The sequence below is a fragment of the Camarhynchus parvulus genome, chromosome 3 (assembly GCF_901933205.1).
Source record: "Camarhynchus parvulus chromosome 3, STF_HiC, whole genome shotgun sequence".
Lineage (NCBI taxonomy): Eukaryota > Metazoa > Chordata > Aves > Passeriformes > Thraupidae > Camarhynchus > Camarhynchus parvulus.
Window position 1 is genome coordinate 486,032 of NC_044573.1, and position 27,518 is coordinate 513,549.

General features: G+C 42.9%; 1 protein-coding gene across 2 annotated transcripts in view; it reads right to left on the bottom strand.

Moving 5' to 3' along the window:
* SNAP25 (synaptosome associated protein 25) overlaps positions 1-27,518 on the bottom strand; it is a 61,293-nt gene that overhangs the window by 14,383 nt on the left and 19,392 nt on the right. For both annotated transcript variants that reach the window (XM_030944860.1, XM_030944861.1), the window contains exons 2-4: positions 14,389-14,523; positions 13,713-13,754; positions 5,464-5,512 (exon numbers count right to left, since the gene is read on the bottom strand). In XM_030944860.1, the coding sequence (XP_030800720.1) occupies positions 5,464-5,512; positions 13,713-13,754; positions 14,389-14,460 (163 nt within the window). In that variant the 5' untranslated portion in view covers positions 14,461-14,523. The remainder of the gene's footprint in view (positions 1-5,463; positions 5,513-13,712; positions 13,755-14,388; positions 14,524-27,518) is intronic.

A 27,518-nucleotide genomic window follows, 5' to 3' on the forward strand; every position in this document is an offset into this window, starting at 1 on the left:
TTTCCTGCTAGTGCTTCTCCAACCTGGTCTGTCCAGTAGCAAAAGCCAGGTGCACCCTGCATGGGTCAGTCCTAGATCTGGTACCACTGGTAGCTCTCAGTGGAAGCAATTCTCCTTGCCCAGATGCACATTCTCTAAAGCCATGTATGTAACAGGTCCTTTTGAACTGTCCTTACCTGTTTTCTGTTCTGCCTGAATAAATGAGTGCTTATTGAAGAGTATATTTGACACAACTCAAAGACATCCATTTTAACTACAGCCCTCTCTAGAAGCCTGACTTTATTTATCCTACTTCACGATTTGTGTTTGATGCCTGGACTATTGCTGAATAGGAAAGGGAGCCACAACTCATTTATCTTCCATTAAAGGAAACCTCATCAGTGTAAAATAAAACCATGTCATATTTGCAGCCCAGAAGTCTAGACAGCTGGCTGCTGGTCCTAAAACCACTTGCTAGTTGTTAATGTCATGGGCTGGATTGTTAACTGGTTTGAATCAGCATAGTTATGCTGGCTTTGTGGAGCAATGCCAATTTATACCTGTCAAAGATCTGGTCCCACAAGCAAGGAAATAGATTCATGAGTCTAACCACAATTATTGAGGCATAAATATTATAGTGGAATTAACTTAATGGGGTCTGGATTTGTTTTGGTATAACTGCTATTAAAATGTGGCCCAGAATGAATCACTGGTGGTAGGAAATCAGGTGGCAATCAAGAGGTTAATTTAATGTCTGTTTCCATAGATCTTCCCTATTCCAGCGTTCTGTGCTGTATTAAAGGTTTTAGGGAAGACAGTTTGTTGGCATATACTGCCATGAACCTACGCAAATTTACGCCTACAAGAGATAATGTCTTTTGTCTTCCATTCAGAGAAGCCCTTCAAGGTCAGAGTTTGAATATCTTTTGACAGTTTGTTGCAATATTATTTGAATAAAGTGCACCTATATGTTTATGTATGATATATGATATCTACCTAAGAGAATTAATGCTGTCTGGAGGCAGAATACACATCAGAGATACGTTTCATTGTGATTTCCTTCATCTTTTTCCCCTCTGAAAAACACTGTAACTCTTTCTGTATCTTGATGCCTGAGAACATCTCTTTCATTTCAAGGGAGTGACCATAAATCTTCTTTCAGATCTTACAGCAAACAAATGGCCTATCTTAAGGCACAAACGAATAGATTTTTACCTGTATCATTATACTTGTGAATTGCTCTTGTAAGGTAACTGAGGGAACAGAAGCTAGTCCTGTTAGTTTTATCATAGCATTGTGGCCATTTGCCAGTGGGTCTTTGCCAGGATCTCCTGTAACATCCTGTCAATTCCCCATCCTGTGACTGATCTGGGGAAGTGGCTGGGGCAGGGAAGCTGTAATTTATAACAAATATTCCTTCTCTGATGTCCAGGATCTGGGGCCTGTGCTTGAATGTCAGCTAATGCCTGTGGAGGCTGGAACTTGCTCCTTTGCCTGGAGTATTGTGCAGCAAGCAATTTCCCCCAAAGGGCAATTTTAATTAGAAAAAAAAAAAAGGAAGAAAACACAAAGGACATCTTAAGAACACATAGCACTCATAATTGCATACAAGAGGGTTTCATTTGAGACTCAGCAGATGGACTATTTCCAATGCTAGGCCATCATCCCATTTTTCACGAAGGAGAATCGTACTGGAGCATAGACTGTGGGACAGCCTTTTCAGAGGTCTGAGCTCTGACCTAGCTGTGCTCTGAAAGGCACTGCTGGGCACAGGCACCTGTGGAACAAAGCTGGAGGGGAGAGCTGCAAGCCCACGTGGAGCTCTGCTAAAAATAACAGGAGACAAAGGCACAACCTGCTTTGTGGGGGTTCATCTGTCTTTTGTTCTGTGCTACGATTTCAGCATAATTAATACCATCTTCCCTGGGAAAACTGCAGTAGTTGTTAGTCCCCTTTTATTTTGCTAATTAGCCGTAACATACAAAACTGCCAAACCTACAACTCCTGCAAAAGCAGTGGAGGTCAGCTCGCATGTGTGCCAGTGCTTTTGTTTGTGGGATTGCCCAGTTATTTCCAAGTTTTATCTCCTTTATAAGGTTGATCTGGAGTAAGATCTGCTAGGTAGATTAATCTGCTCCCCAAGTTCCCCAGCATTGCTGTTTGTGCATTCATGGTGCAAGGAGAAAATTCCAATTGCATCGACATTTTCTTTGTCTCTTATCGAAGTTGTGGCTATTCCTCTGTCTTGTCTTGGATGAAAAATTACTCTGCTGCTGCTGTTGTTATTGGAAGAGTTTTCCCCCTGCACCTCATTTGGAATACAAGAACAAAATTCTTCTGTAATAAACTGCATGAGGACATCATCACACAGAAAATGTCCTTGAAGGTCCAAATCTTTAACCCTGCTATGATGTCCAGTGATAGGAGTTTCCTAAGGATGAACAGAGTTACCAGCTTGGAACCTTTTCTGTGTTAGTACTTCAGGTTTACCTTCATATCTTCACTTTGTACTATTAGTTTCATTTCTACTGTTTGCTTTTAACCAAAATGCCTCCAGATATTAACATTTTTCTAAGTTAGCATGTTTTAAAGAGGCAGAGGAATTCCCATTGCACAATAATCCTTTTCAGCATTTATTTTTTCATGTAAAATACAAGTATTTTAGTTTAAAGGGTTATATACATATTTATATTTATATCATTAATTAAGGGAGCTTGACTCAAGGCCAGATTAAAAAAATGCAAGCGTTATGGATGCACATGTGGTCTGGGAAGGACTTTCTTAGTGATGGGAAAAAACCCAGTAAGGAAAATCTAAACTCCTGGCTCCTTCCTGTGGGCTCCCTGGGGGAAGAGCTGCGTTCAACTGGTTTAGGTGACAATACCTGACCCCAAAAATGACAACTCTTGATACTGCAGAGGGGCTACTCAGGCTCCCATTCTTCAGAGGACACTGGAGGAGGTCTCTAGCTTTTATGGGAGTGCATTCTCTGTGAGACAGGGAGCTCTTGTGAAGCTCCAGGACTCTGTGGGTTATGACAGACTCTGTAACCTGCTGTGCAGCCAGCTGTGCTAAACCTTTGGGCAAGAGCAGCTATCCAGGCTGGCTTTGGTGTACAAATACCTGGCATTGGGGAATTACCTTGGCTCACTGCCTTTATGATCCCGGACACTTCTGCTCACTGATACCAGACAATCAGTTCTGCTTTGCACTATTTGGGTTGAATTGGCTCAGAAAGGTTTTTCCATGTAAGGTCTGTTTAACTTCAAAACAAGCAATTTTGTAAGGAAACCTAGAAATAGATCTTCCAGCAAGTGCAGAGATTAGATCTCCTGCCTGCCGCCCACTGGAAAGATCAATGTCATGTTTTTTGTATATTTAACACCTAATAATCTTAAGTGACTTGTGCAGTCAGCTGCAAAGAGATCACATGGCAGTGTTAGCAAATGATTTCCTTAATCTGATAATCTGCTGAGACATGCGTGAGCTGCACACATTGCACTAATTACAGAGGGTTCAAAGTCATCATTAGTGTATTTTGCCCAGTAGTAAGTCCTTTATCGCTAAAATGAAATTAAAAAAAATAGCAATTATTATACCTACATATGGTTAAATGGAGAAAACTTAATTAAACATTTAGCATAGTACAAGGTTACAATATTTTCAGGGTTGGTAACATTATTTGGCTGTTTTCCTTGAGAAACCCACACTGTATAGTCATTAGCTAAATTTACTGAACCACTTAAGGCATGACCATAACCAATTTAAAGAGGCTTCAAGACCTTCTGAGTCTTTGCTGGAGGTATTGACTAACTGCATCTGTGACTGTACAACAAGCATTGCAGGTTTCACTCTCAATAAGGGTTTAATACTGAGCTCCCTGGACTCCAGAGAGGTGAGTGTGTCCAGTCTCAGCTCCTTGGCTCACTCAGATTGTCCTTCCTGTCATGGCTACAGAGTGAATCACTCAGAAAACTTCTGAATACAGGGGTTTATCAATAGTAGAATTCCAAAATAATAATTAAAAAACCCAATAAAATTCAGGATTAAAATAAAAAAATCCTCCCTAGCAATCTGTGGAAATAGAGCAGTTAAGGAACAGAAATATACATAGGAGCCACTAAAGTTTCTGGTACTCTGCCTGTGAATTACATTGCAAGACACACCTGGGTATTAACATACTTTCTTCGACAATATTTGTGATTTATTACAACCGTATAATCCACTGCTGAAACAAAACACATTATTTAGACAGGTGCCATATCTGTTTCAACATAAGTAATTTCTGGGTTTCTGTATTTGGTGATAGTTTTTCTACTGCCATTATTTTTTGAAGACAACAATATGCTCTGTGTGATATTTTTCTTGTCAAGACAAATCGATGTGACAAAATTTGGTTAAATTTTTTTCCCCTAAATGGGGCATATGGAGGGAAAGCAATGAGACATACATAAAAAAAGCAAATAAAAGAAAAGACTTTCCATTTAGGTCCTGTTATTACTTTTCATTCATTATAGTGTCAGAGAGGCAGGGACATTAAAACTGGAAAGGTCCTGTGGTGTTCTGCAGTCCATTTCCCAAGAATTCCATGCCCTGGCTTATTATCATTGTCCAGGTTTGATGAGTAACGCAGCATTGCCTCTGCAGAAAACATTTCCTAATAATAATTTTGTGACCTGCCACATAGTAAATAATAACAAGGGCCTTTGGGGGGCTGGTCTGATAGAAAGTAGCGGAAATTTCTGCTCTGATGATTTATTGGAGACACCATTTTCCTGGGGCTGTGGGTCTATGGCAAATGAAGACTTATTAGTCTTATTGAGAGGGAGAGAAGGCTACCTTTTCTTTGTAATATTATGAAGGGCATAAATATAATTTCCTGGAATGTATTGAATATATCAGACTCTGTTATTGTCATCCACAGACAGGTAGTGTAAGCCTGAAACCTCCTCTATGGACAATTGTAATGAGCTGATTGTGGAATACCTTTTAATATGTAAATTCTGTCATTCTCACTGCCTCACTACTGTACAAAAAGTAACTGAATCTTACACAAACTAAACCCTTTTGCCTTCTCTTGGGATGCATTTGCTGCATGTCTTTCACTAGTGATTTAAGTGGGAAAATTACTTAGCACCTGCATAAATAATGCTGGATTTTACACTTATAGAGGCAAATCTTCTTGTCATGTAGCTGGATCTTGACCCAAAGCTTGCTGAAATCAAATGGTGATTTGGTTGAGTTCAGCCTGCAGCTCTCTTTGACATTAATGGGAAGCAGATCAAAAGAAGTACAGACTCTTAGGCAGCTGCTGTACATGCTGTACATTTTTCTCTGCTGGAGAACAAAGCTAAAGGCAAAGAGGTTTTGGGGTTCTCATGCACAACCACACGTATTTTTTGTCCCTCATTTCCAGGGTTGCACACAGTCAGTACAGCACTTTGAGAAGGGTTATACTTCCTTACTGAAGCAATCTGAACTTACCTCCTTGCTCATCCAACATAACCAAAGTCCTGATACCAGCATCTTTACTCTACATCCCAATAGTGGTAGCAAGGTAAGGAGAGAGAGGGGGAGAAGAGAGAGAGAGAGAAAGAGAGATCAGTGAGGGAACACTCAGCCCTTGGTATGGGACATAGGAAGACACAAGAAAAACAGTGAAAGGAATGACAAGGGGCTGATGGCACAGTCCAAAGGCCTTATGTGCCTGGACACTGTGTGAGGAGCTAGGTACACGCCATTGTGCCATCAGTCCTTCTGGATTCACTGGGATACCGAACTTCTGCAGAAAGCACAAAGCCATGGACCGTGAGATTAAAATAATCACTTTACACAAAAGTAATCTCTAAAAAGAGAAGCTCATCTCCAAGTCCAGTGAAGCAGGACAGGGGAGGATGGGGGTGTTGATATTGTAGGTGGATGTGAATCTCACAGGAGAAATTCCCAGGGAAAACAGGTATGACACAAACATGTTTGGGAAGGTGGCACAGTGGTTTGTGCACAGCTCTTGCTGCTGACAGAAGTCAGAAAGCTTACCTACTTAGGAAATCCAGTTTAAAGCAGGCTAATATTTAATAGGATTAAGCCATATTTTTTGGCTCAGTGATCTAATAGTTATGGGTTTGAGCCAAGTTTTAATTCAGTCAACAGACACCTTTAGCATTAATGGACTTTGAATTAAGCTTGAAGGTAGGATTTTCAAAACACCTACACACTGAATCTGCCTCTGCTCCCAGAGCTTAGTGGGAATCTTACCACTGCCTTTGCTGGATACAGGGTTGGAGCAAAGCTGAGCCATTCACAGCTCCCACCTGCCTAAGCCAGGGGTAGGGCACCTCTCACAAGTACCATTTTTATTATGCGTTATCATCACTCTGGGATGTGATCAGGTGTCTCTAGTTCCTGGGTGCTGTGGTACTCAGCTATATCACACATCAAATTATCTCCTTTTTAATTACAAAGGGAAAACCAGCTCCATTGTGCTTGGAGCAGTGATAACATCTGTGAATAATTAATGGCTTGAATGATCTCCTGACTGTTGCATGTCAATAACAGATGAACTAAGTCCTCTGTGGCCTGACAGCTTGACAGCAGAGCTACCTGGACATGTGCAGCAGTAATTTACTTGTTGCCATAAACAGAAAGTGATCCATGCTCCTGTGAAACAGATAAAGGTGGTGGTGGTGTCAGTTTTTGCAGAGGGCAGCGAGATGCCCACGGTCGCACAGGTACATCAGGAACAGAAAACTAAACTCCTGACCGACCCTCTTGCTTTTCACCACTCCTGGAGACAAATGAAGGACCTCATGTTATCCTACCCACCAGCTGCCCTTCTCACTGCTCATCAGTTTTTGTGGGTGCAGTGAAGTGTCTGTGGCCATGAGCTGCCCTGCCCACGCCCACAGGGCACTCCCAGGCCCCCACAGCCCATGCTGGCTCAGCCACAAGCCCAGCTCTGCCACGCTTAGGGCTGTTTGCTGGTGCAGCTGGTGCTTCTGTGCTGTGTTTCCAGTGGATCCTGCTCGGCTCAAGAGGCACACGAGGTACCTCTTGTTGTGCTCTTCTCTGCCTCTCCCTGCACCCCCATTCATGTCTGTAATGTCTACATCACTGCAGAAACTGGGAAAAGCATCAGATGTGTGCAGGCTGGTTTGCTGTCTCTTTGTAAAGTCCCTGTGTGAGTTGCCAGATGGACAGAAAAGACGTCCTGCTTTCCCCCAGGTCTGCTGCACCCTGCTGCCCTCAGGTCAGCCATCTACCAGGAACCCACTGCTGCTCTCTCTCCCTTCAAGTTCACTGCATTTACTTGAATCCCAGCCAGCTTTCATTTTTGCAGCCTTTAGAAACTTAGGGTCCAAGGGTTATCTTAGGTTTGCCAGTTTAGAGTAAAGAAACCACCTTTAATTATCTAATGTTTTCTGTGGGGCACTAAGCACCCTGTGTCTGCTAAGCGCTGCCTGTACAACAGTTTTTTATTGGATCTTTTTATACTCTTGGTAACCAGGGAATTTTTCCCCCCCTAGATTTGTACGTATTTTAACAAACATGGAAACTCATGCAAACACAAGAAGGCTGCTTGGGTCCTGAGTCACCTTGTGTTTCAGTAAATCAGGTGCAGTCTGACATGCGACCCTTCCAAATATTGAGCTCCAAAACTTTTTGCTGAATCAAACATAGTTGGGCTGAGAAATATCTACTGCTCTTCAACCCTCTGACTTTATTTTCCTGCTGTGTTTAACATCTAAGCAAACCACCTTTATAGAGCTAAGATGTCCAGTGACCTGAGCAAGATATGTGCTAGGAGATGAGCTCAGGAACTAGACCCTATGGTTTATATTTCATATCAAATCCTTACACAGAGCAAAAGAGGTGAAATTTTCTGTTCTTTACCTGATCATCAGTGCCATTTAATTTTATCAGGCAACACTGTATCTCTTACAAACAGCCTGCCACAGCATTAACACAAATGTGAAAATATTAAAGGGCGTGCAATGAATAAACTTGTCTGCATCTGTGGTCTAATCCAAAGCATATTGAAGCTAATAAAGAGGTGGTGACTGAAAAGGATGAGATGTGATTCAGACATCAAGTGACAATCTCCTTCTGTTCCAAATTTCTATTAAGCATTAATTTACAGCTTTCCTCCAAAAAGAATTAAATGTGTAAAATCAGTCAAAAAATAAATCATGTTTGTGCATTTAAAATAGGTCCAGACTTTTCTAAAAGCTCAGTATTTCCATTATGGCTGGTATCTTAGATAACACAAACCCAAACCTCTCTGTAAGACAGAACAATCCCAAAAATGTGTTCATTATCCAGATGTCTGAGCAGGAGAGAAGCACTCTGTGTCTGATCCCCAGTGACAACAGACTGAGGCATCTCTGGAAAGTACAAGACCTCAGTTAAAGAAATAGAGGGGAAGAAATGTGTCCAGCAAGAGTGTTTGGGGGCAAGCACAGGCACGTTGGCATTTCCTGCACTGGCAGTGTCACAGAAACACCCCTGGGTCTCTGGAGCCGGCGCCGCCTGAGCTGGCTGTGGGGACAATGTGTAACAGGAGGTGATGAAAGCTCTGCTGTCAAGTGCCAGTCCAGAAGGACAGCTTTCAGAGCCTCTGCCCCTGAGTCCTTGGTTACAGACTCACATCACCATGGGCCCAGTGACTGTGCTTGGCTCTGGCTGCTCCTGAGGGCTCAGGAAGGATTCCCACACACATCCAGTGCTCGCCACTATCAGTGATAGCCTGTGTGGGAAGCCATGAATTCATAGAACTGTTATGAAATTGTGTGCTCAATTCCCACCTTGGCCAGGATTAGAGTATTTCTTCTCTCCTGTGCAGGAGGAATCTCTTCAGGACCCTCCAGTCCTTGTACAGGCAATCCTGTATTATTTTAGCAAAACAAAGGTTCTCAAAAAAGTGAAATGCTTAGGGTAGGTCAGGCCAGAGAGATGAAAAATGCATCTTTCACAGGACCCTAGAAAGTTCATAGAGCACATGCCATTTTCATCCAGCTCTTTAATCTGTAGCACCCATCTCTTTTGAGAACAACTTCTGACTCTCCTTGTCTTCTCATTGCACTTGAGAGGAGAATTTGGACTGCTGGATTTTGCCATGGCACAGCCAACCTCTCACATTCTTGTCCTTTATAAGAAAATGGCACAGCAAGAATTGCTGATGTTGAGGCATTAAACTGGCAGCCCTGGAGTTCCTCTGTTTATCCATAATGCAAGTATTCTGCAGATGGTAACATATATAGTATATAAAATAATTTTGCACATGAGATGACCCTTCAGGGCAGGAGGCCAACACTTCCAACTTAAAAATGTATCACATTAGGTGAAACAGACACCATATATTTCAGGAAAGTTTATGTCCTTCAATCTTTCAGCCAGGCTCTAATGCTTGAATAAAAGCAAATGAACAAGCAGTACTGCTTTGGGTTTTGCATCATTTATATGAAGCACATGCCCAGCTTCTCCATTTGGCCACTGGCAAAGCTATTAATCAAAGAACCAGAATATATAATTTTAATCTTTTGGGCTTAATACAACTCATAGATACTTTAGTCTGTCAGTGCTTCAGTGAAGCCTGTTTAACAGAATTACTGGGAACCCTTTTGGAGACTTTAATAGACATTATCCTTAGTCTTCTGTAATAGCTTTTTAAAAATTTTTGATTGCTTTTGCTCTGGGTTTTTGTTTGTTTGTTTGTTTGTTTGTTTGTTTGTTTGTATGGGTTTTTTGGTGAGGGTTTCACTCAAAGCATGTCAGCAACAAAATGTTCACTAAAATTTGCCCAGCACTTTGGAGGGGAATTGCATTGCTGTATCACTTCTTGTTATTGCTGTTACAGAACTTAATTTCCCAAGATGGAAATAAAAGTGGGAAGACAATTGGAATGACTTCTCAAAGGGCACATCAGTCCCTCCAGGAACACAGTGTGTTGGGTCCTATCCTACCAAAGGCAGCAACTCAAATTTTGGTTTAGCCTGAGTGGAGATTTTCCTAACGCTGTAAGGGGGTGATGTATCAGATAGAGAAATCACTTTCCCTGCATTTCAGGAGGCATCCTGAAAGACACATATACACTCTCAGTTATGTGAACACATAAACTTCCACTTCAGTGAAGAATTTTGCTTTAATCCAGAATTAAAGAGTTTGTTTTGAATAAATTAATACAGACAATTATGTACCAGGACAGGCTGACATTTCTAGTAGTTCCCACAGACACTAAAGAGAACTGTCAACACCCTAAAGACAAAAACGTGGTCAAAGAAACATTTTTTAGTCATCCGTAGCAATGAATTTGCTCAGCTCCTGCTCCAGGTTCCCTGTCACGCTGTTAACGCTCCGATGTCTCCCTGACTAAAGAGGCACACATTGCTGCTCTGCCTGGTAAGGCACATCCCAGCCCATGTGAATCTGCTATCCCCCTGGCTAGCACACACCAAGGGGGCCAATCCTGCACTGGAGGAAGAGAGGCCAGAATTATGGATCACATTCCCTTGTGCCAGATACGTGGAATTACACTGGTTAAAACACTTTTCTGAGGAGAACGCTTCCAATAGTTCAGTACTTCCAATAGGTCTAATGATATCAAAGGTGAATTTCAAATCAGCTTTGACAAGGTTTGGGCCAAACTCTAAATTAATAGAGCACTTTTTGTTCTGTTTTTTTCAGACGAAGAAGCATTTAGCTGTGATAATAAATGTCAGGGTACACTCACAGCTGGTAAATTGGCATTCTGTGTGTTCAGTATCCTGCGTAGGGCAGCACCAGTTATCAAACATTTATAGCTCAGCATTTCACCTTCGATACTTCACTCTCACCTCACATGAAAGAAGATAGTCCTGTCTGGATTTAAATGTACAAAACAGCTCCTTTGTCTGTACAGTCCTAAGTGCTTTCTTCTGAGTTTTACCACTACTGATCTTGTTATTTTTTCCTTGCTACTTCATAGCTACAAAACATCCTTTTTTCCCTATACTACCGCAACTGATTTTCCTTAAAGGCCATGGTGGCACTGGGAGATGGGAGCAAAATCCCAGCTTTTCTCCCTGCATGTGATATTCTGCATTGCATAATGTTGCCTCAGAGAAAAAAAGCTTGAACATAAAAAGAAGGTCAGCTGCAAACTGTATTTAGTCTCACTTGTTCTGCCTCACTTCATTTTTATTTTATGTTTTGACCCAAACATTGCACAGCATCATCATAAAATACAGGTATTTATAGCACTGAGTGGCTCAAAAGAGCACTGGTCAGTGCAGATTAACTGCACTGCCTTGGCACAATGGGCACCATGGAGTAAACTGGGTTTTGGAATCTGCCATTCCAGTACGGAGCTGCCTTGGGGCAAAGCTGTGGCTGCTTTTGTAACGCTTCTTGCCTCCCTTCTTGTGCCAGGACTGGAAAAATCAGCTTCTTGCAAAGCTTGATTTGCAAAGCTTGCAAAATCAAGAAGGAATGACATCCCTGGTTTTCCTTGCCCATGTTCCCGGGGAACAGCATCAGGGCTTAGTCTCCAAACTCTCAATAGTCTTCTGGGGCAAGCAGAGCGTGTCCTCTGGGGTCACGTCCCCAGGCTGTGACCTGCAATTATGTCTTACATGGCTACGGGGCTTCCTTGGATGGACAGCACTCTCCTGGCTCTAGGATGGAGTCCAGTCACTGTTTATGCTGTATTTCCCCAGTATCAATCTATACGAATGTACACAGTAATAATGCTTAAACATGGAGGCATTCTTTTCCTAAGAAAGGAAGAACAGATGTGCTGTATCAAGAGAACAGAGTAAAAAGAATTCTTTCTAGTATTTTCTATCTCTGTCTACTAGACAGGTTCTGCTAAGTGAGGAAGTCTAATTGGATTTTGGGAGATTATTAAATCAGAGCAGTGCACGTTCAATTTCAAATACTCTCACCATTTGTCTTTTTGGTATAAAATCTCTCACTCCCTAAATGCTGCATTTTTTTTAAAAAGTACCTAGGAAAAGGGATTGGAATAATCAACCAGCTGTTTAGGCCACAGAATTTTAAAGGTCTCCTGTAGTCACTTTAGTGAAAATAATATTCAGCTCATTTGAGAAGAACTCCCTTGACTACTCAGTGCTAGTTTTAGCAGCTTCTCTATTTGGACAGGAAGATATTGTGGCATCTGAATAAACACCAGGTCCAGAGACGCCGAGCTCTTCCAAAGAGTGCTATAAATTCATTGGTAAATTCAGCAGTCCCAGTTCTCCTCCCACTTTGCCATTTGCTGTGATTTAGTACTGAAATTCCAGTGGCATTCACAATATGCTGGTTCAATATGTTAGGAAGACTCAGGCAGCGCACAGGCCGCACAGATATGGCTCAGGAGAGGCAGGGCTGATATTTACTGATAGCTTGGCCCTGAGCAAATCACTTCCCTTTCCTTCGCCTCTCCTTCCCACTCATCATCTGCCTTGTCTATTTAGATCCCAGGCATTTTGGGGCAGCAGGCTCTCCTGCCTTGTGCTGTGGGGGTACTCATATGAGCCTCTCTTCCTTGTTGTTGAGTAGATTTCAGCAGGAGCTGCATCCAGCACAGAGCTGACGTCAAGTGGTGGTTAGGAATGGCATGTCCAGGGAACTGAGCAGCAAAAAGGGACAGATTGCTCGTGAGACAAGAGAGTGTTTTGGCTGCAAGGGGCCCTGATCTAAAGTGTTTGTGGAGGAGAAGCGATGCTGACTATGCTCAGTGACCCATCTGTCTGTCTGTACATGGAAATTTAATTTTGTCTCCACTGGACTCCATTGATCTTCACAGTGGTGATTGATTTCAAGGCCATAAAGCCTACGGCTGGGGTTGTTCTTGTTCCTGAACCAGACCTGATGTAATTTTCTTCCCGTTGTCTCTGCCGGAGACTCCTCTGGTTGTCAGGAGTACTGGGACTGTCAGTGCTGATGACCCTGATTAAAAATGTCACCAGCTCCAGCACCAGGGCTTGCATGGTGTCTGAAATAATATGTCCTGTCAGGCAGCAGCAAAGTTTTCCATCACCTGATAGCTGAACACTCTAAACTAAACTGAGTTGAGATTTCCCAACTTTTAAACCCCTTTATTGTGGAGAGGGTGAAATATGGCCTGAGCGAATTGGTTTTTTCCCTCCAGGCAGGCATTAGCTGTGAGGAACAAGCCAGGGTCCCCTTCCTTAGCACCATGGGAAATCAGAGAACTCCAAAGTGGTCAATCTAGGACATCTCATGAGCCTTGAAATCCTGATAAATATTTCAGAGATACACAAAGAAATAGCATTTAAATGCTGTGCTGACCAATGTTCTATAAATAGCTGCAAGTGTTTATGGAGAGGGAAGTATTTAAAGCAGACTGGGAAAATGGATCAAGGCCCTTCTCACCTTCCCCTCTTGCAGTGTTATGCCAAGGACGTGAGAGTGGTCCTGGCACAAGGCTCCCAGAGCTCTGCAACAAAGTCAGCCACTTGTCCCTGACTCCAGGTCACCTTCAGAGGCTGTTTCCTTCATTTATCTCCAGAATCCTGTCTCAGTGCATCCTCAGGTATGACCAAACGGGTGCCTTGGAAACCAGGGAACAATGTCTTGCATGGCCCTAGTGAGGGGTAGGGATGAGCAGGGACAGTGGCACGTAAAGGCATGGCCAGGCCCTAGCAGAGTGAATTTGAACAAAGCCACTTCCAGTGTCAGGCTCTCCATCACTTCTGCTCACAACGGAAGTGAAATGAAATGCAAGTCCTTACCTCTTCAACAAGCTGCAGCATTCGACGGGTGCTCTCAAGGGACTGAAAAAAAAATAGGAAAAAGCACTGAGATTTGGCAAGTTACGCTTTCCAGCGCTAATGTGCAGGCTCATGCTGGCAGGACATTTTTCCTGCACTCTTTCCCTCCCCTCCAAATCAGGCCATCAGCAGGGCACTGGTGATCTCTCCATCTCCAGCTCTGTGGATGGCTAATGCAGCACACCTCGAGGCAGCTGCAGTCTCCAAGGCTTGTGCTCCCCTTGCTCGCACACTGTGGCAGTGCTGCTCGGAACTGCAGGTGTTCCACTTTAAAAATAAAGCCTGTGGTTTTCATCTATGACTCTTCAGAAACCTAATTGGTGACTTCTAACATTTAATAGGTTTGACAAATTGAAGGAATCCTCAGAAAATATTAAATTGCTGCCTTTTGCTCTGAGGACAGTCAAATTGATGCACAATCTAATACCTAAACCAAACTCATGATCAATAAATTCCCTAATCTGGACTGAGCACAACATTAAATTTTACCCTAGCTCATTTCATTTCCAATTCCACTTTCAGTGTAAAGCTGATGGAAAAGAGCTCTAGAAATCCTTTGTGGGATCAGCTCCTATTTCTGGCTGTGTGTTTCACACCGAGCCCAGCCCCAAGTTCCCAGTTTAGCTACTGGTCTCACTTCATCAGCGAGCTGGTCGGCACGCCGCTGCATCTCTTCCAACTCATTGCGCATATCCGCGTCTTCCGCCATTTTAGCTGGGGGGGTATTTGGGGATGCTGCGGATCAGGATTTGCACTCAGCTGCTTTGTGAGCCTGGAAGACAGCAAAAGGAAGAAAAACAGTGCAGTTAGGAGCCGTGCTTAAACATCAGTCCCACAAAAGCACTTTTATTAAATCCCTGTCCTCACCCAAAGTCTCATTCGGGATAGTAATTCCTATGTAGAGAGCAAATCCTTCCTTTTTTCTTTGCCTTTCAAATACAATTCATACAGAAGTTGGACACTCAGGAGATGCTATTTGCTGCCAGAAACAATCTTGAAACCCATTCATTCTTCTCTAGAATTGAAAGGCTTAATGTGAAGAAGGTCAAGGTCAAGCCTCTGCCCCTCACGTCCTATGCTTCAGCTGCATTGCTTGGAGGGCTGGATGCTCAGCTAACACATTTGTAATTAAATTAAAGACTATGAAACTTTGCGTATTTTCATGGGCTAATGACTTATCCACCATGCTATAGTTCAGACTATGAAATAATATTTACAGCTAGACTGGGAGACATCTACATGGGAGAACCCTTCATTTTGGGGGAAGTAACTGTAGGACCCAACTGATATTTTCAACTTCTCCACAAAGTGGGTCAGATTCTGATCTTCGTTATCCCTCTTGATACAGAAGGACACCCCTGAGGTGGTCCTAACCAGAGGTCAGGATGCAGCCCATTAATCCTTGATTTGGTAGGGTTTCTTTTTGTTACAAATTCAAGCTAGCTCTGATTAGTGAGCATGACTTGATTAAGAAAGGCGGGCCCTCCTACCATCTGTCAGGTCTTTATAACAACAACACTGGCTTATTTCTTTGCTAGATTCAAGCATGGCACATTGCAAATTACTGCTCACTGAATGTTAGATTTGTTCATTGCAGGAAAACCTAATTGCAGGTGCAGAGGAGGTGGGGAAGTTGTGGGAGACTGCAAGTAAACAGCCATAAAGCAGATGCCATCATGCTCAATTACAGAAAGAGGACAAAAGCAACCCCTTTCAGCAAAGCTGCTCTAAAGAAGGCAAGATCCTGGGGGCTGTTTTCTGTCCTGTCTTTGCGATAAGTGCAGCCTTTATGAAACAAGATAAGTCAGGGCAGAGCTTGGCTCTAAAATTTTAGCAATAACATCTCTGTTAAAATAGAAGTTGCTACATATTGGAGATTAAACCATCCCTCTCTTTGATGGTGCTCTCCATAAGGACATGAGGAGTATGAGCAGGTATAGCTGGGTGGCAGGGATATTTCCTGGATCACACCCTGTTTGCTTAGAAAGGTGTAAGGAAAGCAGACAGCTCCTTGCATTTCCTTTGCAGCCTCAGCAACAGATCTGCTGTTTTTATCTGAGAGGGAATATGTGACCTTCATGCCTTCACATTAGCTGTGCCCTCACTCGTGGTTACTTTTCCTCTTTGAAGCTACAGCAGGAAGAAATCCATCTTGAGGAGTCAGCCCTGCAGCTATTGGCACGATATTCTACTTTCATCACTGCGCACATCGCCACATCCTTGTCAGAGGGAGGCTGGCATTTTGTGATGGGTCACACCATGTGTAGGAGCCTAAATGTCTGCTGGAGAAGGAGGCCACCTGGTCCTGCCAGCTGCATGGTCACAGCAGTGTGAAGGACCAAGCTTAGGCAACTCATCTGCAAGCCCAGCTGTGCAAAGGCAGAGCTTAATTTCATGGCTAATACTCAGGCTGGTATCGGACACTTCAAGGATGCTCACAAAGAGCAGGAAATGAGCTTTACAAAAACATGGTGCACTTGGATACTTAGGAGGAAAAGATAAACCGGGAACTGGTCTCTTCCAGAAGAGCATGTGAAGGTGTGGGGATACTCTCAAGGCCACCCCAACCTTCCCACCCTGCTGCTGTGCTGGTGGTGCCCTTCGTAGCACTCAGCTCCAGAAAAACACTGCTTCTGGCCAGGAAATGGAGCATGCTCAGGTGGGATAAAAAGAAATTATTTTGGTAAAGAACCATGCTCCAAACTCCTGTCCCACTTGGCTGGCTCTAGCACTGGTCACTGCTTCACAAACTGTGTTTTTTCCCCAGACTGAGGCATAACCCAGAGCTGAAATATTTCTGGCTTAGCCTCTGTACCAGAACACCAAGACTAACTCTGTGGACCTAGTTTTTGAGCATCTAGTTAGAATATTCTCCTCTACCTGGACCCCTTGCTACACTTGTGCTCGCAGAGGAGTAGCACCAAACTTGAGCCAAAATCAGGACAATTTGTTTAGGGCTTTGGGACTGATCTAATTGGTAAATACATATAGATGTTGATGGGCAGGAAAGTGGTTCTGCTCTGTGTCTGTTGGTATCATCTCACTAGCTGTAAAGTGGGAGGTGATGCATCAGTGAGAGGGTGGGATGCTAGCAGGGAATTTGGTTCATTTTCTAAGCATATCCAGTGTGAGCTGAATAATTACAGACCTGTAAGTGAGTGGAGGTGACATGAGGGCTTCTACTGACAACAGCAATTTATTTATTGACTGTTGGTCAGTCGCTGCAGATAAAAAGAAAATCACAGCAAATTCCATTCTCAGGTAGATTCCAGCCTGACTTTTGATATTTTCCTTACAATTTTTTGGTTTTTTTGATCATGAGCCAGTGGTGGTAATGCGTGATGCAAAAAAGAAAAAAGGAAACAAACATGGAGAGAGTTTTACAGAAGCATGGAATGGTTTGGGTTGGAAAGGTCCTTAAAGATCATTTCATTCCAGCCCCCTGCTATGGACAGGGACACCTTTCACTGGACCAGGTTGCTCAGAGTTCCAGCCAACCAGGCCTTGAACATTTCCAGGGATGGGGCATCCACAGCTTCTCTGGACAACCTGTTCCAGTGACTCACCATCCTCAGAGTCAAGAATTTCTTCCTAACATTTAATCTAAACCTACTACCTGTCAGTTTGAAGCCATTGCCCCTTGACCTGTCACTCCATGCTCTTGTGGGGTTGTTTTAGGTACCCTTCTTGATTTGTTAGAGCCATCAGCTGGCATCTTAGTGACAGACGTGTCTTATTTTGCATCAAGCTAAAAAAAGTGTCAGAGCTTGTAAGCGGAGAGATGTTGTGCAGCAAGTGATCGAACTTGACAGGTTCATTGAGATTGTTTGGTATTTGTAAAGCACTTAGCATGGATTGAGAAATAGCAAAAAGCATTCTTCCAGACAAGTCATTTTACATCAAGTTTTAGTCATAAACAGAAGTGCCCCGCAGCTGTGCTGATTCAACTTCATTTAATAGAAAACCATGCCCAAGAATCAATAAAGGTTACTGATTTGTACACAGTGTGATAAACTACATATATTTTGTAGATGGCAGGGAATGAGTTTAAATTTTTTTTCAGATTTTGCAATTTATAATGTTGAATAGGACAGATTAGAGATAGGATTTTCCTTGAAAACTCCTGTTTAGACTGAAATGCCATTCCAGTGTCATGAATTTCCAACAACAGACCCTGTTATCAATAAAAATCCTGGTGAGAGAAGAATTATGTTTTAAAAGGAATTTTTGCTCTGAAGTACAAATTAACAGTTCTCCCTCTATAGTGTTTCTTAGGAACACCTATAATAACCTTTTATTTAAAACTCCTGATGTTCTAAAACATTGAAAATTAACAATTTTGGGAATGGTCAAGGAAAGTTAAACCATGATGAATTTGCTCTTACTGATACTAGACAGACTTTCAAAAGCATAAGGTCTGGCTCAGGTCCACTGAAACCTGCACTTCTTTAAGTAGAACAGAAACAGGCCTAAGATAATATCAAGGACTTAGGGTAATAAATTCCTCGCAGAATTTATATTTTTGTTACTAGTTGATATTTTGCATTCTGTTCTCATTGAAGTTAATTTGAACCAAGTATCAAAATCCTACAATTACCTTAGGAATCTCTAATATAACTGGAATAAACTCTCCAAAGTGCACTCTGTACTTTTAACTTAAACTACATTTTATTTTCTCTACGGTCCCTGCAGAGATGACAAATCAGAAAACCAAAGTAGGGATGTAATACATTAAGCTCTTTCAATCTAAAAATTTGATTAAAAAAAAAAAGGTTGCTACAGAAGTTACAGACCCTACGTCCACTCAATTTGTGTTTATACTTTTGGTAATTGCTTATTCAGCCTCAAAATTTAATGTGGACCTTGGTTTTTCCATTTCGGAAAAGGAAATCCTCTGGGTTCACACACAAACATCCCCGGTGCTCTTTGAAAAGGAGAAAAAAGCCCAAACACTGCTACAAAATACCAGGTAGAGCATGTTCCAGGCTGTGCTCTGTGTCTCCTACACAATGCAAGCAACTCCAGGCACTTGGGTCATTTACATCCCACTGCCTGCAGACAGTCTCGTCCCTTATGCCAGTGCTCATACAGAAGCACCACAGACAATGTCAGAGAGAAATACAGACTGGCTAATGGAAAGGCACTGCCGATTATCCTTTGAATTCTGCATCTGCTATTTCAGTAGTGCCAAGATGCAGTAAAGAATCCCTTAGCAAGAACATTATATAATCTGTATGGAGTAATACTGAAGGCTCAGAGAGACCTACGTCCGTCCCCAGAGGAAGAGAGATACAGTGACTGACCTTTGAAAGCAAATATTTGCTTCACAGTGATATAAACACTTCAATGCAATAAATACAGGAAAATGAAAATGCTGCAATTTACTGGGGTGAAGGCAACACAGCAATAAAATGTTCTTTTTTAAGCACTCTCCCTGTTATTAAAGGACACATCTACTCTTCCCATAGATATTTGTAACCAGAGGATGACTGCATTGGCGTATTTTACTAAAAAAGTCAGAGCTGGTCAATCCCACTCCTTGTGCCTCTTTCTTGTACGATTGAAAGCATTACCACAGTGGTGTGGTGTTTATGGAACCACAGAAAACCCGAGGAGAGACTTGGAATCAAGTGTTTCAGGATGGATGTTGGGCCATTTAAAGGTGGAATTTGGGTTGCTGCTACTGTCTGACAGTTGGTAGAAGAAGAAGAAACACTGTCAAAGGGGGAGATGAAGGGGGTCATCCTTTCTCCCCAGTGTTGCCCCTCATTTGGCTTCCCACGTGCCATCCAAGGCGTGTTCAGCCTCTATGGGGTCAGGCACAAGACAGCTCTGGGGACATGTAGGATCCGCCTGTCACAGGACACATCCTTTATCCTGCTCGACCTCCTCAACAGCTACCACTGCCCAGGGAGCTCTCTACAGCTCACCTGGCTGGCACATTGACCATGTCTTCCACCACCTCCACAAGCCTTCCCTACAGAGGCTACTGGCAGCTGGGTTATAGGAAATGCTCTGGCATTATCCCCAAAGCCCAAGAATGGCCTGATAACACCAGCAGGGAATGAAAGGACATGAAAAGTGTGAACCTCCTGCAAAGGCATACTTAGGTACCATTCCCTGTGCGTGTTACTGACACCAGCAGGCTCCCCTTGAAGCTGTGCTGAGGATGGAGTGTTGGAAGGCAGATCCCCACAGAAAGCCAGGAAAGTCATGTGTGTGCTGCCCACAGCCAGTGTGACAGGCAACAGCTGGTGAGAAATTGAGCGGAGATGGGAACGGAGTTTTCATAGGTTGTGGGCTCTCAGCAACGGCCCTCACAAGCTCCAGCTTCTCTGCCTTCTGTCATCTCCATCTTCTTTGACACAGAGCGTACCACAATTAATACTGTCTATAACTAAACATGCCCTACTTTTGCTCTTACTGTATTTTAACTGATCTGAAAGCACTTGGAGAGGAAATGAGATACTTTTGTAATGAAAAATCCTATTTAAACATTTTACACTGTGGCGTAAAATGTAACAATGAAAAATTAGTTGGAATTTTAATTTAGATTTAATTTCTAAATAGATTTGAAAGAAAGCCTTGAAGGAAGTCTGTTGTTCAATTCTCCAGCACCTATTTGCATGGATCCCATTTATTCACAAGATTTTCAGCAAAGTTCTCATTTCCAAAGAAACACCTTTTTAACATTTGTGGTAGAGATTAAACCAAAAAGCTGGAGCAGTGTTTCTGTAGGGTCTGTCAGCCTTTACCCAAGGCACAGACACCTCATCTTTCTCCTGCTGCAGTCCCGCAGCATTTTGCTTCAAGCCTTTGGGCCCATTTCCACAGCCCAGGCTGACAGAGTATAGGGATAATAACCAATTTCGCTCCAAATTCTTGCTTGATATTCAGCTAAGAGTAATGCCTACTGATGAGGGCTTGTCAGACAGTGACTTAGGACAAGAGAGGCACTGAGATGTTGCAAATATGAATTCAGGAGAGGCAGGTAATTCCTAGTTTGTTCCTGTCTTCCTGCATCACCTTCGGCAACTCGTTTTACCCCCAGGGCTTCCTTGCCCTGCCTGCAGGCAGATCCCTGGAGCTGCATGAGGTGCTGCAGGCGTTGGGTTTGATGCTGGCTCCATCCATCAGCGCCGTGCAGGTGTCCTGGATACCCTCTGGTGGGACTGCTTCTCCACATCTAGCAACTGTGTCTGTCTCCCATCCCCACACCACAGATAAAATCCTTCTCTTCCTTCCTATCTTGCCCTTGTTTTGTCCAACTTAAATTGCAGGTGTTCCAGGGCATGGACCAGCGCTTTGCCTGGGCTCCAGGACACCTGGGGTTTTGTGATAAATGCTGGTGATTGTGCAGCCATAGTGGCACCCCTGCCACCCGCCCCAGTCCAAGGCAGGTGGGTGCTCTCCTGTCAGCTGGCAGAAAACACAGCTGCTCCACGAGGCTCCTCCAACACCCACCTGCTGCTCCACCAGCTCCCAACCACAAAAACACAAGCACCATGCAAGAGACAGCCATTTTGTAACAATGTCACCTCAGAGTAATAGAAACTTGACTTTCTATCCATTTTACTTCACTGCTAAAAGAAAACAAACCTCTCGATGTGTTATCTCTTTGCAGTCATTTTTGCACCTATATACCCACACATTTTTCCTTTTTTTTTTTTTTTTTTTTTTTTGCCTTCCCACAGAAACAGCAAAACATCCAAGGCAAAAATGTTTGTTCTGTTCATCTGGCAGAGCAACCAAGCAGAGAGGTGCAGGGTGAAGAAAGAAACCTCCTTAGGGGGAGTGGGCACCACATCTACTGGCAGCACAGAGCAGAGACCTGAACAGAACAGGCTGCTGTGAATCAAATTCCCTGTTATTGCAGCTCCCTGTCTCATGTAGCGTCATTTATAATTTAACAAGCTATGTCCTATGAATCACTAAGCTTATTGTGTTCCCACTAGTTCTGAGTCCACACCCTCACTTCTCCAGTACCTGGAAAACATTTTACTTCTAGCACAAATTGATTCCCAGCTAGGAAACAGCAGCTTGTTCCTGTGCTGGTGTTGTCCTGTGGCTTAAATATTTTCTCTTCTTCCCTGCTCTCTCCTTCTCTCTCTCTGAGGTACAGAAACAGGACTTGTAACATTTCCCAGAATTTCTTATGATGTGAAAGATGAGATCTGTTAGTCCTTTCCTGGTAGGCAGACTGTTTGTCATCCTACCATCTCTTGGTTTTGCCAGTTCCATCTGAATTAGTCTTCTTTGGGAAAGGGTGGCTGGCATTTCACAGGGTATTTTTAATGAGGGTATGGGCTTTGCTGAAAGGGCTTAGTGCTTCCCTGTCTTTCCAGGAGATACCTGCTCCAAAATATCCACAACCTCACTTGCCATTGGCATAGCTGGATCTTGATGGCTCAGAACAAGAAATCCAGGTATTAGTAGAGAGGATTAAAGAAAACATATGACTTGTGAAAAGCTGTTTGCATTCTGAGGCCAGAATCTTGGAGAAAAACCTAAAGGCAGCTGCCTAGCTGAAGGATGAGATTTCTTACTGTGTCATGGTTTCCAGCAGAATTCAAACCCTAAATCCATTCAGGTCTTCAGAATATTTACTGGCCATCACTGCAGCAACAATGAACAGTCAGTCTCTCTTCCATTTGATTCCAACCTGGCTTTCTTTATACTGCTCCTAAGCCACTAAATCTGATTAATGGCCAATTTTAGAAGCTAGTGGTGAAAGTCACGCCCCGTTTCAAGTTGGAGGAAGTGTCACCACTGCCATTAGTGGGGTCAGAATTGCAGGTGGAGCTATGAGCCAGTGGCAGTGGTTTTGGGAGAGGCCAGCAATGTGGGGAGGGGCAGTTGTGAGTGTGGAAACACCAAACAGAAGTAGTTGCCGTCTTAAATACTTTTCTGCCAGATTTTCCTGGGGCTCTAACTTGCTTCCTTCTGTTTCTCTGAGATGGAATAGAAATATAAAATGGAAGTATTGCAAAACATTTATTGAGGGATTCAAGGCACAGCAAGGAATAAGAAAGCTGCATGGCTAATTTTCCTGGGGCATCCCCACCAGGCTCTATGAGGCCTGCTGCATTTGCTGTTCCTAGGTTTGTAGAAATAAACTGCTCCCTCTGCAGAGTCTTCTCAAGAGTGCCAGAGCTCCTGGTCCAGCCTCCACTCCATATACACATCCAAACCTCTTCCAGATCTCCTGGTTCAGGTTAACCATCACCCCTCAGCATTCCAGACCGTAATGAGCCGTGGGTAAGAGCTTCCTTCTGTGCCTCACAAATCAAGAGAAGCAGTGGCAACAGAGAAAGGGAGCTGAGCTTCTGCAAGAGAGCATTAAGTAGTAGTTGTTCACAAGACCTTGCTCCACATTGCCTCAACCTTGCCTACGTCTCTCTGCCTCTGCAAAGTCAGAGCAAAACATCAGAAGAGTTCCACGCTCTTGTATTACACACAGATCAAATCAATGGCAGCAAATGCAAACCAGCAGAGCTCATCCTCAAATTTCTCATAATGATCTAAGAAGGCAGCCTGACAACTGAGGAAAGACATTTTTAGGTTATATGCATGATGAAAAGGAAACCCACAAATTGAAGAAGGATTTTTTTAGGCTAAATGGATGATAGAAAGGAAACTCGCAAACTGGAGAAAGAATTTTTTTTAGGCTAAATGGATGATGAAAAGGAAACCCACAAACTGCAAAAAGGTATTTTTAGGCTAAATGAATGATAGAAAGGAAACCCACAAGTATTACAGTAAGAAAAGGGAGCACATTTGCGTTGGCCTGTCACAAAGCAGAGCTAATTTCTGCCGCAGTCTTTGTAAGTCTGCAAGTCAGGAGAAAATTTTGTGGTGACTTTATTTAATTTGAAAGTGATTTTTTAAAAGTTAAATTGAACATAGTAATGAATAACTTCACAGCTAAAACAGATGTGAAGTTCTTCATTTGTATGTTAAAAATCGGTGCTATCCCATCTTCACTAGTCCTGATACTCCTAGGACTGGATGAAACAAGCTGTGAGTTCAAGTAGCACATTTTACAGGCTTAGTGTGGAATGGCTGCTAAATGTGACAGAAGGGAAAAATGTGGAAAAGATTGGCAGTGACACAGTTAACCTCGTCAGCATCGATGTTGCCAAAGCTTTGATTTCAAAGTGATAGACAGGAATAAGGTGTTCTCCTGATGGTTTGTTTGTTACGGGCTGTCAGCACACTCAGCTGGCATTTCACTTCTTTCTGCATGGTTTGCAGTTCGCAAGATTTCTCTGCAGCCCAGGACTCACACCTACCCCTGCCCCTGAGCTGTGTAACACCAGTAAGAGCCTTCAACAGAAGTGAAAAAAATTCAATTAATGTAGCTCTTGCTAAATATAAACATTTTAATAGGCGAGTAAAATACACTGCGATCGTGAGGGCATCAGGAGTGTAAATAGACAACATTTCCCCTCTTGACATGTATTTGTGGTAAACAAAGCTATTCATTATGTTTATAATACTCATCCTTCCATTTCTGCCTGGTGGTAAAAGCATTTCAAGCAGTGGGCTGATATATTTTTAGCAGAAATCTTCTTTAACTAAGTCGTCAGAGTCAAATCAGCAGCTGACAAAATATAAGCATTTATGAAACTGGGCTGATGATGTTATTTGTAGAATTGGATTTTTAATGGAAGGAGGATTTTTTTTCAGCTATGAGGGACAGCAAAAAGAGATATTTAAGAAATTATCTCATTGTCTCTGAGATTCTTGGTTATCACTGATTATTCATGTTCTGTCTACCCAGCCTTCTGCTTATTCTATCATACAGCATCTGAAGCAGGTAGCAAGAAGGAAGGGAACTTCCCAGCTTGGGCTGTTTTCCTTGTGCATGCAGCCATCTGTGGTGAGGGCACTGCCACATCAAGACGCAGCACCATCAGAAAATAGCAAAGGCACAAGAGGTTGCAGGCCTGAGTCAAAGCCCATCACCTCGAGGAACTGCTCTCCAAATGAGTCTCCTTGGCCTCCCCACTATGGCCAGTGGGTTTTCTCTGGGGCAAAGGAGCTTTAAAGATGAAAAAGCAAAACAAAAAGAAAAAGGCTGACCTTTCTGAGGGTGCCCTGAGTATTCCCTAAGGATGTCTCGTGCTTTGCCATGGTCTTGGCTCAGGGCTCACTTTCTGCCACTTCCTACCCCTGGCTCCTCTCTCCTCTACTTTGTGTCATGGTCTCTGCTAGGAACTTAAACTATGGATGCAGGATTTAAAGCTGAAGGAGAGTTCATGAACTTTGAAAAACTTACTTCCTTTCAAGAAAAAAGAAATAGCTACAGCCATGTTATAAAAAGAAAGGACCCTATTTAGTTTGTAACTCCCCTCCTTCTCTGTTTGTACACAGGTGACACACAGATAGATGTGTGAGTACATAAAATGCAGCAGGCACAATTTAAGGACACAGCAGAGTATCTTTTTTTAAAGGCAGTTTATGTAACAAAAAGGGCTGGGAATCCATTTTTAAACCAGTAAATGTTTTACAAGTTTAAATTTTATTATTTCAAGGCTCTTTTACAGAGTCACGATAACAAAAATCCTGCTGCTATTAAACAGCTCATCTCCCTGAAGGCAAGCTGGACCCTTGACCAGTTCAGACCCATTCCCAAAATTCTGCAGGGCTGCAAATGCTGTTCAGAGAAGGGAGAAGGTCTGGCTGCTCCCTTCACTGGGCACAACTGGAAGATTAAATGGGAAAGTCCTTGGGTCATATCCACCATTCTCTACTGGTGGATACTTGTATCAAAACCAATAAATTGGGAACAGCCAGGTAAGGAGGATACAGTGGATGCTTACAATGCACTTAGAGTTGTGCAAGTCAGATATTGAAAGCATCGACATTTCTGGGCTAAGTAACAAGCTATATTAACCACAGGAATGCATAATAGCAGCCCACAGGTATGCAAAACGTATTCACCTGTTTTCAAAGGCCACTGCTGCTTTCTGATTCACACCTACAACTAATTCCTGGCTGCTAGTCATTTTCCAGGAATCAGTAATACAAATTCGAAGAAGGCTGATTAGAAACCTCTCTTTTTTTCAAAGTCCATTTCATCCTTCACAGGATGATGAGAAAAACCCCAGCACACTTCTCATGGAAGATTACCCAGACTTGCAGGTGAGGATTTAGCTGTATTAATACAAGAGCACAACTTCTACTCTTTTTTTTTTCCCCTTTCTTTTTTTATTGACCAATCAATTCAACAACAGGCTTGATAGTGCCTCAAGGGCATCGCTTTCAGCCACGTGATCAGCAGATTAACAGAGAGGCTGCAAAATCCTTTCTGCTCAAACTGTTTTAACAGAGGATAAAAATCTTTCTCTCTGCGTGGGGATTTTTATTTAGCTAGTTCTTTTTATTGAGTTTGCACATGTTTGTGAAGGAATTAAGGCCTGCAAGGGCATGCAAGATGGTCTAGTTTGGCTGCTAATCTTTTCCTTTCAGTTTGTGTTTGGGAGTAGAAAGTTTTCTGGTTCCTTAAGGGAATGTTGTCTCTTCCCTGGTCCTACACTTGCATCATTAACCCTCATCAACCCACAGATGCTGGCACTGAAAGGATGGAATTGAAAACATTTTGAAAGAGTCCCCCTTTTCCCTGCTGCAGTTCTTGTTCTCACTAAGGGGGATGGGTATGTTGAAACAGGCCATGATACAATCTACAGGGGAAAGATTTGGGAAATTCAGGAGCTGGGTAAGACCTGTGGGGTCACATGAGATTTACAGAGCTCTGCTGAACAGTAAAACAAGAGATTAAATTTGATCATGTAAATAAAATAAACAACAATTAACTGTTTCTTGGCCTCAGCAGTCTGGCTGCTGGGAAGCTGCTGTTTGCGCCATAGAAAGACATGGGGTCTCCTGCTGAATTCCTTAATATTCAGTGCCCAGATTCCTGAGCCATGAAGGTACAGCTACTGCTGGTGGCAAGAGGCTGCATTCAGAGCTGTAGACATGAGGAAAACAGAGTACAAAATACCCTGAAACAGAGCAGAAAACCAGGATGCCTTATATCCCTCTAAAACATAATGCACACCTCGAGCTGCAGAGATGGAGGATCAAATGTGAAGGTCCACACATAACATGGCTGAGAGGTTTTTTTGGCTCTAGCACAAGATCAGCCCCCTCACTCAGTGCTGGATGATGAACCACAGCAGTGAGCTGGGACAAGAGCAATTCACATAATAACAACAGAAACAGCAAGAATAAACTCAGCAAAAAAAAAAAAAATAGCTGACATTTGACAGCAACCACAGTTTGGTCACAAACAAGTCACAGAATTCAGCACATAGAGGATTTTCCCAGAACTGTGCCTGGATATTCCCACACTTCTGCTGTCAATATCCTACAGCTCCAGATTTCAAGCAGAGTGTGTGCACACAGCTGAGGGCAGAGGGATTTTGCCTCACTGCCTGGCAATCAAAGCTCCAATTCTATTTGGATTTAAATCCCTAAACCTTTTTCTGCCTTTGCTGGGACCCACATGAGTTGACTTTGGGTCTTTAAGACCAGAGGTTTTATAAAAAGCCATGCCAAAATGAAGGAATAAATTATTCCTTGCAGCAGATGAATAGCGACAGCAAATCTGATTCTTCTAAACATTTAAACAGTGCTTGGTTTGCATCAGAAAAACAGGATTTGCCTTCCAACCTCCCCACCTCAATAACACTCTCATTTATTTAGGTGCATCTGCATTCATTCACATGAGCATGAATCCAGAGTTTCTGGGTGTCACTGCTT